The following is a 17733-nucleotide window of genomic DNA, read 5'->3' as shown; positions in this document are numbered from 1 at the left end:
AAACTGTCCCTTATATTCCATTTTGGTTTTATTCTACTTTATCTGGTAATGTGTCTAGTATAGTTTTGTCCATCTCATTATTGATTTTTCCACATAATTTTGTTTAATTTTCTGTATAATTGTTTTCTGCATAATTTTGTTTTCGTTTCTTTAAAAAACACTAATTGTATTTTTGATACTGTGAGAGTATCTTTGCTTTTAATAGAAGAATTTTACTCATTTACTTTGAAAATTGAGATGGGGAATTACTTTTGTTCTTTTCTTCCATTGTCCTTTTGATAAGCCTTTTCCCCCTCTTTTTTGTCATTCATTAGTTTGATAGTATTTTATTAAGTTTTATGGTGTGAGTAGTTACCATTTAATTAAAAACTATTTTGATTTTTTCTTTCTCTACTGATGCAATAACAATTGTAATGCTGAATTCTTTCATTTAAGGTGATAGTAATAAACCTCTTATCTCTTTTACTCTTTTCTACTTCTACCTTGGCCTCTCAGTGTTTGCTGAAAAAATCAAGTTTCTGGCCTAAATTGTTAATAAAGATATTATGTGTTTTCTTTTAAGAATAGGCTTAGAATATTTTTAGAAATTCTTCAAGTTTTCTGGCATTTTAGTAGCATCCATTCCTATTATCCAGTACTGATGTAGACTTTCTTCCACCTGTGTTTTGTTTGATTATTTCAAAACTAATTTAAGACAGGGGAACTAAGAGCAGGTTAACAATCAGAGAAACAAAATTATGAATTCAGAAAATTAAATTTTCCTTAGATTGCATTTAATTTGCATGTACCAGGGCTGCTTCTAGATATGGATATAACCTTGAAACACATGACTCCAACTTCAAGTGTATTAAAGAATAACAGAGATCTTTGTTATAGCTTTTCTTGAAGTGTTAACAGTCTCTTTTCTTGAAGACATAAATGATGCAATTCTTCTAAGTTGTGTGAGTTTCATTGGGAATTAAAAGATTTGGATTCTAGCTCTACTTTCCTTATTAGACTTGGGACATTTTACTTAAAAATCTCTGGAGGAGGCAATATTATGTACAGAAAACCACTGTACTTTGAGCTGCAAGGCTTAAGTTTGAATGTATTACTGTGTGCCTGTGGGTGATTTGTTCATCTGTACATGGATTACTATTACTTAACTCAGGATTATTTTGAAGATTAAGTTGGATAGTATATATGCAAAACAGTACATACAGGTTTGACAAATAATAGATGCTTAATAATGTTATAGCATGGTAGGATAACAGCAAATAAAGATACGTCAAAATAAGGTATTTGAAAAATAAATAATTTAACTAAGGTATTTATTCTTTTCACTGAGAAGAAAAAACTTTATATACTTAAAAATATTATTTCCTCCCTCAGCGTTCTGACGTAGCTTGCTCTCTAATGACAGGCTTTTAAGGAGAAAAAGTTTCCAACACAGTATGTTAAATGTATTGGTTGTTATGGAGACCATAGTCTCTAAACTAATCAGCAAATCTAGAATCTGACAATCTTGTTGAAGGAAGAAGCTTTCTCCTTTGAGAAGAGAAAATCTACTCTTTCTGGTAGAAGAGGGGGATTCATGCTGGTAGGTGATATGTTATGATGTAATGCTACTGATTTTCCTTTCCCTTTTGCTTTGAGGAAAGGAAATACAAGGGTTTGACTCTAAATAAAGAAATTCAGTAAAAATTCCACTTTCAAGAAGAATATTCACAACTGTTTGCAAAATGAGGTTTGAGGTTTAGATTAAAAAGCAGTTGATATAAATTAATGGTTTTTGAGTAAAGACTTAATTGTTTCTAGGTTTTTGTACTTTTTAAAAAATATATTGTAATTTAGCATCTTATTTTTCAAAAGGAAACCAACACTGGCTGTGTTCTTTATCTAAAAATTACATTAAAAAATATAAGTGGGACACACCCCTGAACCAAGCTTTTGCAAACAGACATAAACATTGCCATTTGGTCAAGTTTCCCTAAAGAAAATAGGGCAGAAATGTCCAAATGAGTGCCAGACTATAAAATTATGCTATTGTGCTAATAGCACTATCATGCTGTTTTCTACTGAAGATAATAAATAGGATTCTTTGGGTACATTCGATAGAAAGTTGAATTTTAATTTTCAATGCCATATACGTTCACATAACTTCCATACTTCTCCTTCTGCCCTGAGCACAGTCTGTGCCTACATGTCTGTGCACAATTCTAGGGAGCGGAGATGCAACAGTAAACAAGATGAAGTCCCCCCCCCGCCCCCAATGCAGTTCCCAGCCTAGTCGAAGGATATAAAGAAAAATCCATAAATAAATAATTTCTGATAGCTTTTTGAGAAATAGTTACATAAGAAAACTATGGAAGACTTCTTTTAGAAGAGGTGATCAAGGAAGACCTCTCAAAGGGTGTCTTTGTGAGCTGAGACCCTGTGTAAGAGTTTTCTGGGCAGAGAGTATGGAGGTGGGAGTGAGCTTAGAGGGATAAGGGCTGAAATGCCCTATGGTGTGTGGATAAAGCATAAAGGGATGATAACGGGCCAGATCATGTCCTATGGGCCATAAGTAAGGACTCTGCATCTCATTTTGTGATGGAAACTACTGGCAGATTTAGCTGCCAGTACTGACAGGAAGGTTAAGAGGATCTGATGTACCCACTGAGAAGGGCACTTGGCGTTGTTCAGGCGAACAAGACAAGGGAGACCCAGTAGGAGGCCAGAGCAGTGGTTTGGGCCAGGGGTTCTGGGTAGCTGCAAGCAGGCTAGGGCAGGCGAGGTAACAGATGTGATTGGGTTCCTTTAGTTTGGAGGTTGTTCCAACAGGACCTCCTGCTGGACTGGCTGTGAGGTTTTGGGGAAAGGCAGGGCATCTTCCAGGATTTTGGTCTGAGAAGATTGGGATGGGAAATAGAGAGTTTGGTTTTGGACATATTAACTATACAAGCGATACTAGAACCCAAGCTGCAGTAACAGTAGGCAACCAGATATGCAATTTGGGATCTCTGGTGAGAAGTCAAGTTTAAAAAATCAGGTGGAGAGCCATCAGGGTATAGGTGACACTTAAATCCAAAGAGATGGTTAAAAAGAAAATGTAGATGGGGGAGAGAAGAGGAGCAAGGGATGTGCCTAGGGCTCCATGACACTTAGAAGAAAGACATACGTGGAAAAGAGAGGGAAGGAATGGCCTGTGAGGTGGGAGAAAACCAGCATCTCTGCTTGGCACACTGTATACATTCCACAGACTGGCTGAAGAAAAGCATGAATGATCTGGCTTCTGCCTCCTCTGCCTGCCTCTTCATCTCATCTCCCCACACCCCTCCATCCCCAACCTATGTTCTAACCATTCTCAATGACACCCGCAGGGCCTCACTACACCAGACACTCAGCTTTGCCTCTGCACATTTGCACGTTTCCTTCCTTCTGCTCCGGAGGCCTTCTCCTTCTGCTCCCACTCCCTCTTCTGATTGTGTGATGCCTGTTCTTGGGAAACCTTTTCTGTTCCCACCATGCTGGGTAAGTTCCCTTCCATATGCACTCAGAGGACCAGGGTCTAACTTGTATTATGGTACTTACTACTACACTGTGTTAGCATTCTTAATTATATTTATCTTCTACCAGATTTCAAGTAAGTTGATGGCAGAGACAGGATCTCTCATTTCAATATCTCTAGTGCCTAACTAAGGTAGGGTATGACAATAATAGTCACTTAGTAAGTGTAATGCTTTTAAAACAAATAAATGAATGCATGATTCAATGTGAGGATCAAACCAAGTTCCTAAATGACTTTAAGTTGTTCCCCTTTGGTGATGTACTACCCCTAAATTCTATGAGAAGGTTTCTGGTTACTTTACCAAACCCACAGGATAAGGTGGCACAACGTGCTTAGAACTTTCTACTCATGCTTATTTTGCTGAAACAGAAGATGCCTCTGTTCTGCACATATCACCTCCCTATTTTACACAACAGAAACCTCCTTTGACAATGATATAGAAACATTGCCATTTCACCATGGAAACAATATGGACATCACTGGTGTAGAGGAGATAAAGTCCATATAGCCTGGTTCAAGTCTTATCATAAAGGTTCCTTAGCAGTCAGCATCGTTCAGTGGATTTATGTAAAACGCTCCTGTTCTTTTGAAAATATTTCAAAGATCCTGTAAAAATCATGAAGTCCAGTGAATTAGAAAAACTTTACTGGGCCACAGTGCTGCTCAATCAATCTCATGTTGAACAACAAGGCAATATTACATATGCACCATCAACTTTTCAAAGCTGCTGCATTCTTTTTGCCTGCTGCTGCTAAAACCAGATGTGGCACAGCTGTGAAGTGGAACCAAGCTCTTCCATGCAGTTCTGATTTCATCAGGACTCTGTAGCCAGAGGTCTGTAACCAGCACAGGTAACTGTTTCTATTTTTCTTTGCAAATGAATGGGCAAAGCAAGAGGTAAGAAAGGTTCCCATTGAATAGTTAGAAGTAGATAAAGAACAAAGTTAGCCTTGGAGCTAGCCTTAAGAGCTAAAACAGGAACTGTTTAAGACAAATTTAGAAAGAGGGCTCGTGTTCATGTCATTCACCCTTCTTGATTCCCGATACAATTGTAAAGAGCATCAAACCACATTTTTTCAGTGTGGGAAAGGATTATTTTGTAAATAATTTTCAGTTATTTAATTGAACCTTGAGCATCTGCCCAGAACAGAACGTGTCTTGCGACATATTTAGTTTTGTTGAAATCTGTTAACTTTAATCAGGATACTAATAAAGATGAGAAAAACACTGAAGAGTGATAGAGAAAATCTGGGAAGAAGATGAAGGAAAGCAACAAAAATCATTAAGGAAATATTCAACCAATAAAAAAAAAGTTCAGCGGCCAATTAAGATGATAAAGAACAGAAAGAGATGGGAAAAAAACTGTAAAGACAGATATATTCAGTTGGTAAAGAGGATGATGATTGCTTATCTGATAAAAAAAAATGCTTCAATCCTAGTGATATCCTCTCTTTGGAATTATTATTCCCAGCTTAAAAAAATCAAAGGATTGAAGATATACTGTCCTTAAGAACTTCACAGGAACACAGATCTAGGAATGATTTTGGCAAAAGCTGGAAACTATACGCTGGGCAATAAGTAAGTAATCTTGTACTCTCTCCTCACTATTAGAACTTTGACAAGGAATTTGTTTGGTAAAGATCTGGTAATGAGATAATTTAGGATGAAAAATGACTGAAGCTGGTGATATAAGTTCATGTAAGGAATTCAACAGCAAACCCAGTCATAACTAGATGTTCTCTTTTCCCATTAGGGCTTAAATTGTTACAGCAGGAATTCAGATTAGACATAAGGAAAATATGTTCTGATTGAAATTATTGCAAGACACTGAAATGGGTCACCCAGGAAAGTTTTGGAATATTCTTTATGAGCAATTGCTAAAAATAGAACTGATAGTCAGGGATGGCTCCAGGCAAAAGTGGAGAATCATAGACTCACAGATCATTACAACAGGAGACAGACAGCCTTAGGAATCATCAAATCCAGGGATTCCCAAACTTATCTGCACATTGAGTCACTTGGGGATCTTGACAAGATTCCCAAGCCCAGGCCACAGCCAATGGGCTCAGACTCTGGAGGTGGGGCGCAGGCATGAGGAGTTTTGGAAGCTCTCCAGGTCGTTCCCCTGGGTGCCCAAATCGGGGCACCATGGTCTGACCTAGTGGGCTCATGTCACTGATGAAACAAATGAGGCCCAGAGAGGGCCCAGGACCTTTCCAAGCCTGCCAGGGCAGTGAGGGGCAGAGAACAGAACCCACATCTCCTGACCCTGATCTGATACAAAGGGCATGTTTTAAGGAAAGAAAAAAACCGAAACAACTAATTTTATGTTTATGACAACAACACATTATCATAGATAATTTGAAAAACCATTGAAATTGCCAATAAAAAAATTAATAATCTCTCAATCTCATCCAGAGGTAAGTTATTAATCCCTGTTGATACTTTTGCATTTCTTCCTATTCTTTTCCCAAGGTCCATATGTACTTTCAAATTTTATAAAAATTAGGATCATCCCTTAGAACAGCAGTAGGCTTACTGAAAAGTTGGGAGCTAGAGGTACGGACAGTGCTCAGGGATACTGGCCACATCTCTATTTTTTTTCTCTCCCCTCCTCCATGTATGTACAGTGTGAGGCTTCATCTTTTCTCACATCTGCATTTAGCCTGAGAAACAAATGGGTTCAGGATGGACTATGGAAGCTCTTCCAGACTAATAATGCAAAGCCCACGTGTCAGAGGCCTGCCTTGGTGGAGTTGGTGTCACCAAGAGCTGCACACTCAAGTTAGAGACTCTGGGGAAAAAGGACACTACACGGAGGAGCTTCATCTGCTTTCATGCACATGGTTATTTCAGTTCCATTATGCTTGAGATCCCTGACTCAAAAGGTCAGGACCTCTACCTAAATTCATAGTGGTTTGTGTGTGTGTGCGTGTGTGTGTGTTCTCAACCATCCCAGGCAACCTGAAGGATGCAATACTATTATTTAGAGTGGGACATATTTTTATTATTGATCCAAATAATCACTGATGTGGTGGATCCTAAAATTAAGCTTCACTATTAAAAGGAATAATTCCAGTTTCAAAGACCACATTGTATATTGCCATGTTAGCTAACATGACATTTTAATCTGAAGTAGTTAACCTCAAGATTCCTTCAATATTGCCCAAAGAATGTTTTCAGATATTTTCAGAAGATTTTCTCTTTTTTGGATATTGAATCCAAGTCAGAATGACTTAAGTAGTGTTTAATCCATTAATATTTTCCTACTTCAAAGAGGTGACATTGTCATAGAAAGCAAATATGAGGGGGTGGTACAGACAGATGACCTTCTTGGTAGGAGGGCACCCAAGTCAGCAGTTTCTTATATAATGCTACATTAATAAAAACTCAAGAATGGTCTCCAATTTCCTTCAGTCATTTAATATATCTGATGTGCCTATCAGATCCATGATATACACACAGAGAATAACTTCAGGTGAAAACAATTTCTATATGGAAAGATTTTTTAGCTTATCTCACTAGAGTTGGTTTTACTGTTGAATTGTTCTGAATATGGTCTCTTAAGTTAAACAACACAAAGATGAAAGAAGTTCACCATATTGCTGAACAAGGAATTACTAGTTAGCATTAAACTCTTTCACTGTCCACGTTATTAAACAGTAATTACCAATATGCTTGTGATTTCTCTTAATGGTCACTAGAAGGAAAGTTAGCCTGAAGCCTGAAGAGAAGTTATCTTGAGGACTGAGTCCTTTGAGATAGGACACAGAGATGGAAAGTCAGGAGAGAGCTTTCAAAGTAGGCTGCCATGAAGAGAGGTCCAGGGCTGTGAAGAAAAGGCAAGACCTTGGCCAGATCCTTGGTGCGGGGCTGAATGTGTCCCTAAGGAATGTGGACAGTCACAAGAGGTCTTTGTTCATTCTCCCTGGAGGATCAGAGAAGACAAGCTGAGGACCAGTAGGAAGGAAGGGAGAGTTTGAAAAATCACAGTCTAGGATGAATGAATATCTTTTTTCTGTGCTACAAGCTATTCCCCCCATTTTTGTAGTGCTGAAATGTGTTGGAAATAGAGTTGGGGAAAAGAAGAGCAGAGTAGAAGAGGGCTGGGGTGTGGAGGAGTAGAATAATGCAGTAGTTATCTATCTGCTTAGCAAATTACTCCAACACATTGTACTTTAAAAACCAAACATTTACTATTTCACACAGTTTCCAAGGACCAGGAATTTGGAAATAGCTTTGCCAAGTGGTTCTGACTTAGGCTCTCTCGTGAGGTTGGAATTAAGCTGCTGACTGGGGCTGCAGTCATCTCAAGGCTCCACGGGTTGTTTGGGGCACTCACTCACAAGGCGGCTCAGTCAGGTAGCTGTTAACAGGAGGCCTCAGGCCCTCACTGGCTGTTGGTAGAAGGTCTTGGTTCTTCACCTGCTAAGGGTTCTCATAACATAGCAGCTGGGTTTCCTCTAGAGCAAGTGAGCCAAGAGGAGGCCACAGGACTTTTATGACCTAATATTTAAATTCATATCATGACTTCCAGTTTATTTATCAGAAGTGAATCACTAAGCCCAGCCCACACTCAAGGACAGGAGAAGTAAGCTCCATATTTTTAAGGGAGTATCAAAAAATGTGTGGACATTTTAAACTACCAGAAGGCTCAAGGGAAAAGAATTGGAGCATGGGGAAAGTTACGAGCTCTAGAATTCAAAAGGCTCAATTAATTAGCCATAAAGATTTAAAGTTATGCTTTCTGTTCTTTTTTTGTGCCTCTGACCACTGTACTTTCTTTTGTCCATGCATCTTCTTTTTTCCTCATTCACATATGTCATTATTCTTTTCAAGATAAGCTCACTAGACTACCTCCCTCTGGGTAAAAGTGAACTGTGAAAACATTATATGAATGCATACAACACGCATTATAATGTACTGGAGCCAAAAGAAACAGGACCTTGATTCCAGGGGCATGAAATGCATCTTCTGTTAGTACGTTTGTGGTATTTCTTAAGAACCCTCTACAGAAGAGACACTTAGATGAAATAAATGAATGAGAGGAATAAATTGCTAATTTGTTCATTTAGTTATCCAGCAAAAATCTGTAGGCCTTGCTTTGCACCAGACTCTCTGGAAGGTGCTGAGAACATAAAGAAGGTTCTGTCTGTCAAAGGTCAGAGTCTAGTTTGCAGATGGATTTGTAAATCCATCGTTACTGTGCCATATGATAAGCTATATTTGAGTGATCTCCTGCGCTGTGTGTACCTGCGATTCTTCCAGCTTTAAGGGCAGTCTTATTTCATGCTCTATTCCTGGTGCCCAGCACAGTGCTTGGCCCATAGAAGGAGCGTAAATGTGTGATGAATTTGTTGCTAAATCCATTTTATGCTGCAGGCTGAGGCACCCAGAGAGACTAACTGGCTAAACACAATACCACATGCTGGCTGGTTCTTTTCCCTCTCTGATAACAGTGATAAAGGACGTATTTTCCGAGTGTGGTTGCACCTGTGCTGACTGCCCACCTGATCCTCCGCAGCTGCAGCAGTTGTCCCTAGGGATCTCCCTTCCCGGGAGGCAGCTTCAGGCCTTGCCCAGTTCCCGGGCCTCCTTCCCTGCTTCTCATTTCTGTGCCTCCCTGGGCATCCTTCCTAGGGACCAAGTGTAGCTGACGTGCATTTAGGCTACTGCAGGAAGAAAATCCAGGAGGATGGATAGAGGAAGCTCTTCTTCCTTCTTGTTTAGGAAAGATGCATTTTTCTAAAAAGCCCCGAATAGGAATTTTTGTTTTTTTTGTCCTAAAATTATAGTATTTTGAGCAGAGATGAATTTGCAGTGATTTTTCAATAAAATGTAAGACATGGAGACCAAAAGCTTCACCCACATAATGTCTCATCAGTTCAATTTGAGCAGTGCCAGCCTTTGCACATCAACAGGTTCCCAGATCATTTAAGATATGTGATAAATGTGCCTGTGGTGGTGGTGGTCTCTTCTCTAGTAGAAGAGATTGAATTTTAGAGCACTGTAGCTCAAGTATTAGTTGCAAGACCTATTGTCAGGTATCATGTAGTGTTAAGTAGTAACTAGGTTATACTAGGCAAAATATAAAATGTGCCCAATGTTACTCCAGGGCAAGACTGGCTGGTGCCACCTGCACTGTTTGTTATAAGTGTGACCCACCGACTGATGCTGAGACCAAGATGACCAGTCATTTCTTTGGTCACACTGAATCCATAGAGAACTTGCCTGGGGCTGAAACCCATTGGCAAGACAGTTTTCTTGAAAAGTGAGTTGCCCCTAATTGGTAGTGTTCAAGTAGAAACAAGGTTTGAATAAATAATTTGTCATGTTTGAAAAGAAAAAAAATGTTTTGTGTGCCTGGTTGGGATAGATGACATCAAAGGTCTCTACCAAAACTTAAATGATTTTAACACACACACATAAATACACACACACACACACACACACACACATACACACACACACAGATAAATGGATGGATGGATGATTTTTTCCTTGTGATGTTACTTTGTAATTGTCTTTATTTTTGTAAATGGGACCAGATAAATTTTCATGTCTTTACTGACCCAAGATTCTATGGATATAAATAATCTTCTTTTTAGTGCTAATTCAGTGTTATACACAGTAGGAGTTCAAAGATAAATTTAAATTAGCTCTTAAGTCTAGAAAAATGTACATTTAAGATACACTGAGCTATAGGTTCCATGCAGCTGAACAATTTGATTGAACTCAGCGGGTCTCAATCAAACATATCAGTTGATCACATTAAAGGGCACTAAATATGCATTAATTTTTTTAAATAAAAAGATAAAATTTAAGGAAGAAATTTGGGTGGATTGTATTGTGGTGAGATTAAAATGCTCCCTTATTGCATTTTTGAATGATGATATGAAATTGTGGCTGGAATTATTTCCTAGTATATAAGCATCCTTTTAGTATGAAACTACACATATTATTTAATTGCATTTCAAGTATGGAGTTACTGAAAGACCCATAACAATTTCATCCAAATTCTGGTGGCAAAGCAGCCACATAAGTGAACCATGTTACAGGAATACTTCAATTTTCAAGATTTTGTATTAATAATAGAAATGGAGGTCTTAATAAAGTTCACACTTGGGTTTGGTGAAAGCTCCACTCCTTCCTCCCTGCTCCACTGCCTCTCTCTCTTTTTTTCTAATTAGATGGCTAAATAAGAAAACTAATGTTCAAATTAAGTATTTCATTTGATTTACATTGTCATTATTTTGGATACTCTTAACAGTAAAAAATTATAGTTTAGGTTAAGATGGGCTACCCATTGGGTAGAATATCTCTGCCATGTCTTCTTTTTCCTACCTAATAAGGAAACGATAATATTTCAGGGTGTGATATAATGAGTAATAAGAAATACATATTTGGTCATTCAAATGACCAAATATATATTTCCCAGGTATATTTGGTCTTCATCCACAGTTCCTCAAGATGCTGCAGTCTTAAAGGTGAAATGGATGTCTTGTCATGTTAATGAGAGACTTTTGGACCCCACCCAAGGGCAGGGGGAGGAGGCTGAATCTGCCTACTGCCAATAATTTAGTCAGTCATGACTATGCAAATGGAGCTCTTACAAAAACCCCTGAGAAGAGCTTATTGCTCTCTTGGATCCTGCTTCTGTGTTGGAGAGAGCGTCCACGTGCCAGCAAGTCAGGCCACTTCCACCAGGACAGAAGCTCCTTTATTTGGGACCTTGCCCTGGCTGTTAACTTGTATCCTTTACAGTATCCTTTACTAAACCGGTAAGTGTGTTTTCCTGAGTTCTGTGAACCACTCTAGCAAATTAATTGAACCTAAGGGGGAGGTCGTGGGAACCTCCCATCTGCAGCCAATAGCTCAGAAGCACAGGGAACATCATGGGGCTTGCCTCTGGTGCCTGGAACCTGGGACATCCATTGCTTTCTCTGGGAAGATAGCATCAGAATTGAGTTGAGTTTTTGGAACCCTGCTGGTGTTTGAGAATTGCTTGGTGATGTGTGTTGGAAGACTTTCCCTGCCCCCTAGCCCCACTACACACACTGGAATTGGGTCCGGGAACCTGAAAGGAATTAAACTATTACTGCTGTATAATATACTACTATTGTTGATCCCACAGGGTCAGCAACTCCTTCTATGTTTCAGACGCTGTGCTAGAATAGCTAGAGAGCGAAGGAATGTCAGGTATGAACGTTGGCCTCACAGACACATAGCAAATGCACAGCATAACCTCACAGAACCCCAACAAAGGCTCAGAGTTCTTTCTGATGCAGGCCTCCAGAAAGTCCACTGCTAACGTATCACAGAATTGGCATAAGAGGAGACATCCATTAGTCCCTGGTGGGAAGTCAAAAGTTTCTCTGGTAACAGGTCTCATTCCGACAATCAGAATCATAGTTATATCACATCTATCAAGTAGGACCCACTTCATATGTATCCTGCTGAAGTTTGATTGTTTTAATTCCACTCTCAGAAACATGAATAAACCAAGGTACCTCCACTGCTGCTTTTGCCCTTTCAAATTCCTCTTCTAAGGAGTGATTTCTGGAGAGTAATGCACTGCCCCAGCGATGTTCTCTGGTGAGTCGAGCCTGAAATAAACCAAACACATGGTGTTTTAATACTGGAGTCACATAATACAAAAATACAAATATTTTCCCTTTTCCCATATTCACCAATAGTTTAAGAAGCATATGCAGTTGATGTCATTTCTGGAGTACTGCGCAAGCATGATGTTGTCCAAACTGGGCTGGTGCCAAAATGTGGTAAGTGTGCAGGTGTAATTCTACTAACAGTGGGTTCCAGCCCTGGTCCTATTAAAACCAGCACCAAGGCCCAAACTCCTAGAGATCTCACTTTCATCAGTCATGGTTCCAGGCATTGTTATTTTTAGTAAGCCTCCCCATATGACTAACAGGCAGCGAGGATGGAGAGTCTCCATTAGATGGCTAGACCTAGAAACTGATATTCAAGCTTTTCAGCTCGTTAGGAGGCCTAGCCCTTAGGTAAACCATGAAAGCTGCAGAGATGGGAGGTGGCTGCAAGGCCTTTCTCCTTATATATAAAACAGTCCTCATGTTGAATTCTCTTTCCTTTGCCTTCCTCAGTCTCATGCACCATTTCCTCAGGACATTGCTCTCTGTTAAATAATAGATAAAATCATGTCTGATGATGTCAACTGCTTTGCCATAATTAACAGGCAACATGGTATACATCTTAATTAAGCTAAATGCAAATATTCCAGAAGACCCCACCCATCCACACACACAGACACACACACACACACTGCACAAAGGGTCTGCTGGAATTTTAAAACTGTTATTAATAGGAAAATAGTAGGTGTATTTCTAGACCATTTTTTCTTTGCAGTTACATGTATATATTTATGTACCCTAGATAATAATATGTTTCAAAAATTTCTCTGAAACACCAATGGTATGCTATTCTGTAGCTTACTTTTGCCACTCAACAATGTATCTTGGACAGTGTCTGCCTTTAGTTCTTATAGATCTACCTTAATTCTTTTCTCAGAGATTTTCTAGTGAGTATATACTACAGTTGTTCAAACCTCTCTTCATGAGGTTCAGCATGTTTCCTATTTTTCTCTGTGTAATTGCTTATTTTCTTGTCTATCTGCCCACTTTACTGTGGGATCCATGGGGGTAAGATATTGTCTGGTAACTTTTCCTAGCTCAGGGCTTGACAGGGCAGACCTACAGACTGCAGGATGAGGGACTGTACTGAGAAGGCATCTAGTTCTTGGGGAGTAGGAGAAGCGAGGCTGGTTGAAGCGAAGCCCCATCACCCCCTTTTACTGCAGGGCAGAGGGGGTCTCCTGGGCTTCTGGGTCAGATGGCTCTGCTGTAGGTATGCTAAACCCCAGCTTCTATGGGAATTACTTGACTGTAATGAGGTCTGGGCTCCACCCAGGCCAATTAAATAAGAATCTCCTGGGGTGGGAACTGGGCATTAAGTCTTTGAAAAAATCCTTTGGTGTTGTTGAAAAGCAGTCATGTTTCAAACCCACTATTCTACAGCAAAACTCTGGCCTTCACTTAGCACTTGGCATCTATACAGCTCCAATGCTTTTTATTCTTTCTTCACCATCAAGAGACAACCCCCACCCCCACCACCAGTTTTATTACTACATGGTAGTAATACCAGGACTCACTACATGCCAGACACTGCTCTGATCTGGAGGTATGACTCCAATAGTATCTAGTTAGGTACTTTATTTTGTCTTTTCAACAAACTGTGAAGCCAGTATATTGTCAACTCCATGACACTGAGGCACAGAGAGATTAATTTACTTGCCCAAAGTCACATAGCTGGTAAGCTAGTAGGGCTGGTACTCTGCAGTCATGCTCACAAACACTGCACCATGCTGTCTCCCACAGGAGGCTGTGCTCAACTGGCTGTTTTAGCAAGATGCAAAATATAGAGAAACTATCCCTCTGAGTGAGGTTTGTGCCTGGTTGAGGGAGTTGCCCAAGAATCCCTCAAGAATACTGTGGGCTCAAAACAATAATGAAATAATTATTATGAACAGTTCTGAACATAAACAACAGTTTTAAACTGTTTTGCTTTAATGAACATGTAAGATTAATTTATTGAAACATTATGTTTTCCCCTCCTTGATGTATTCACTGCTGTATCCCTGGTACCTCCTGCAAATAGTAGATGCTTCATAAACTGCAAAATATTTGTTGAAAATATGCTGTCAGGGAATATATGAATGAATGAATTCATGTAAGGTATTTTTCTCCCCTACCCCCAGAAGGTAGCTGTGTGATTTCAATCAAGGTTTCTTGGCCAATCCAGGGGGCTAGGAGTTTACAGGACATTGAGAGGGGACTTGGACTTGGCTTTTTGTCTTGGGCTCTACTGCCTGGTTTTGGGGTTGGGGAATGGCTGCAGGTACCTTGGGTGGGTGCCCAGTAAAGAGCAAGGCCTGTGAGCAGCAGAGGAGTGAGGTCTCTGGGGCAGTGGCTGTGGTCTGAAGAGAGAGGGCAAGGAGGATGTGTCCAGGCCTGCCAGGCATCCGTGACTCACTGGGGTGGGCCAGGCTCAGTGGCTACCCTGAAGCCCATCCTTTCTTACTCTCTGGGTTGGGGCTGTGCTGCTACTTTGTTTCAATGTAGACAATCAAGGTAGGCTGGGGAGGAGGGATTTCCAAAAACACCAGGGAGCTTGACTATCACAAATTTTGGAGATTAGGATGTGGGCATATTTTTTTAGGGGGCCACCATTCAGCCTACTCCAACTCTCATTTGACACTCTTGGTTCACAATATATTTGATTAACAAATACAAAGGTGCAGATGGTTTATAACCTTTAAAACTGGCAAGCTGTTAGGATGTAATAGTCTGGTAGTGAAGTTAACCCCAAAGGTGATATGATCTTATTGTCCTGTAGAAAATTAACCTATCTTGTATCCAACTTGGCAAATTTATTTTGGCATTTCTTTCCCAACTGGCCATATAAATCTCTGCTCCTTAGTTTTTTGCTTTTGGAGCAAACTCCTTTATCTTCCTGTTCTGTCATTAATGAAATATACAAATACATGTTTAAAATGTGGATACATGATAAGAAATAAATTTTGTGTATTTATATAATAATGTCATGAATGATCCATGAATGATACAAGAAAGAGAAAGCACCCATATTTTTGTCCTAAGGCACCTCCTTTTATTAGAGGTATTCTTTACCAGTGAAATATGATCTATCTTTCCTGTGAAGCCTGATCATTATAACAGAACTCCATTACTGTCACCAGCTTCTCTTCATGAATGTTTCACAACCCAAGTAGATTATGAATCACAGGATACAAAGGGCACCATATATCAGAAAAAGGTGGCAAATCTCTTTCAGAATTCTAGACTTGCAGTTCATATTCTCCTTACCACTTAAAATAGCAAATGTAAATAGAATCTTACATGCAAGTGAAATTTTATTTTGATAGTATAATTACTATTTACTATTTAAATATGTTCTATTTTCCACATTGTTAGGAAGTCCTTAGATTAGTACTAACACAAGTGTTATTTACCTTACATTCCAAAGCCATTTACTTTGTCCAAGAAAACATAAAATAAATATAATAAGATATAGGTAAATATTGAATGTAAACAGAGGCAGTTTTCAAGCTGAGTGTAGAATGCAGTTAAAGATTCTCAAACTTACTAGTGGTTGCCAAAGGGGAGGGGTGTGGGAGGGCTGGTGGGGAGGGAGGGAGAAGGGGATTGAGGGGTATTATGATTAGTACACATGGTGTGGGGGATCACGGGGAGAACAGTGTAGCACAGAGAAGGCACATAGTGGAATAGTGGATCTGTGGCATCTTGCTGCACTGATGGACAGTGACTGCATCGGGGTATGGGTGGGGACTTGATAATACAGGTAAATGTAGTAACCACATTGTTTTTTCATGTGAAACCTTCATAAGAGTGTATATCAATCATACCTTAATAAAAAATTTTAAAAAAATTCTCAAACTTTCATCCATTGATCTATGGAACAGATTAGAGAGTCCAGATATAAATCCAAGCATATATGGTCAATTAATATATGATAAAGGAGCCATGGATATACAATGGGGAAATGACAGCTAACAACTGGTGTTGGCAAAACTGGACAGCTACATGCAAGCGAATGAAACCGGATTATTGTCTAACTCCATACACAAAAGTAAACTCAAAATGGATCAAAGACCTGAATATAAGTCATTAAACCATAAAACTCTTAGAAGAAAACATAGGCAAAAATTATCTTGAATATAAACATGAGCAACTTTTTTCTGAACACATCTGCTCAGGCAAGGGAAACAAAAACAAAAATGAACAAATGGGACTACATCAAACTAAAAAGCTTCCATACAGCAAAGGACACCATCAGTAGAACAAAAAGGCATCTTATAGTATGGAGAATATATTCATAAACGACATATCCGACAAAGGGTTAACATGCAAAATATATAAAGAACTCACATGCCTCAACACCCAAAAAGCAAATAACCCAATTAAAAAATTGGCAGGAGATATGACACTTCTCCAAAGAAGAAATTCAGATGGTCAACAGGCACATGAAAAGATGCTCCTCATTGCTAATTATCAGGGAAATGCAAATTAAAACCACAACAAGATATCACCTTGCACCAGTTAGGATGGCCAACATAAAAAAGACAAAGAAAAACAAATGCTGGTGAGGATGCGGAGAAAGGGGAACCCTCCTACACTGGTAGTGGGAATGTAAATTAGTTCAACCATTGTGGAAAGCAATATGGAGCTTCCTCAAAGAACTAAAAATAGAAATACCATTTGACTCAGGAATTACATTCCTTGGAATTTATCCAAAGGAAACAAGATCTCAGATTCAAAAGACATATGCGCCCCTAAGTTTATCGTAGCACTATTTACAATTGTCAAGATAGGAAGCAATGTAAGTGTCCACCAGTAGATGAATGGATAAAGAAGATGTGGCACTTAACACAAAGGAATATTATTCAGCCATAAGAAGAAAAAAATCCTACCATTTGCAACAATATGGATGGAACTAGAGGGTATTATGCTTAGTGAAATAAGCCAGGTGGAGAAAGACAAGTACCAAAAGAGTTCCCTCATTTGTGGAGTATAACAACAAAGCAAAACTGAAGGAACAAAACAGCAGCAGACTCACAGACTCCAAGCAGGGACTAGCAGTTACCAAAGGGAAAGGGGGTGGGGGGGGGAGGGAAAAGGGGATTGAGGGGTATTATGATTGGTACACATGGTGTGGAGGGAGTCACGGGGGAGACAGTGTAGCACAGAGAAGGCAAGTAGTGACTGTGGCATCTTACTACACTGATGAACAGTGACTTCAACGGGGTATGAGGGGACTTGATAACATGGGTGAATTTAGGAACCATAATGTTTTTCATGTGAGATCTTCATAAGAGTATATATCAGTGATATTTTAATAAAAATAAATACATAAAAAAGAAAAATAAAAGATTCTCAAACTTTCCAGCAACTCATCAGTATACCCAGACATGTTGGTTTAGTTTAGGGCTGAGGGTGATTACAGATTGTAACATGGAGTGAGGATCAGCCTTCCTTTTCACGAACGCATTTTTTTACATCCAGTTACGAGCAAAAACTGTAATATGGGAAAACATGAGTAATGCTTATTGTCTTGCCAATGGGTTTCAG

General features: G+C 39.3%; 1 protein-coding gene and 1 long non-coding RNA gene across 17 annotated transcripts in view; one reads left to right on the top strand and one right to left on the bottom strand.

The window, feature by feature from the left end:
* PEX5L (peroxisomal biogenesis factor 5 like) overlaps positions 1 to 17733 on the bottom strand; it is a 207114-nt gene that overhangs the window by 34897 nt on the left and 154484 nt on the right. For all 15 annotated transcript variants that reach the window (XM_073232021.1, XM_073232025.1, XM_073232027.1 and 12 more), the window contains one exon: positions 12043 to 12138. In XM_073232021.1, the coding sequence (XP_073088122.1) occupies positions 12043 to 12138 (96 nt within the window). The remainder of the gene's footprint in view (positions 1 to 12042; positions 12139 to 17733) is intronic.
* Positions 530 to 17733, top strand: part of LOC140848450 (uncharacterized) — a 30212-nt gene continuing 13008 nt past the window's right edge. The window contains exons 1-5 of one of the 2 annotated variants that reach the window (XR_012129355.1): positions 530 to 4383; positions 5004 to 5110; positions 10994 to 11313; positions 12021 to 12127; positions 12229 to 12312. This is a non-coding gene — a long non-coding RNA (uncharacterized lncRNA). Of the gene's footprint in view, positions 5111 to 10993; positions 11314 to 12020; positions 12128 to 12228; positions 12313 to 17733 lie in introns of both variants that reach the window. The other variant, XR_012129354.1, reaches the window with a different exon arrangement.

The sequence above is a fragment of the Manis javanica genome, chromosome 3 (assembly GCF_040802235.1).
Source record: "Manis javanica isolate MJ-LG chromosome 3, MJ_LKY, whole genome shotgun sequence".
Lineage (NCBI taxonomy): Eukaryota > Metazoa > Chordata > Mammalia > Pholidota > Manidae > Manis > Manis javanica.
Note: the sequence above shows the minus strand (reverse complement) of the source record. Positions and strands in the feature narration are given on the sequence as shown.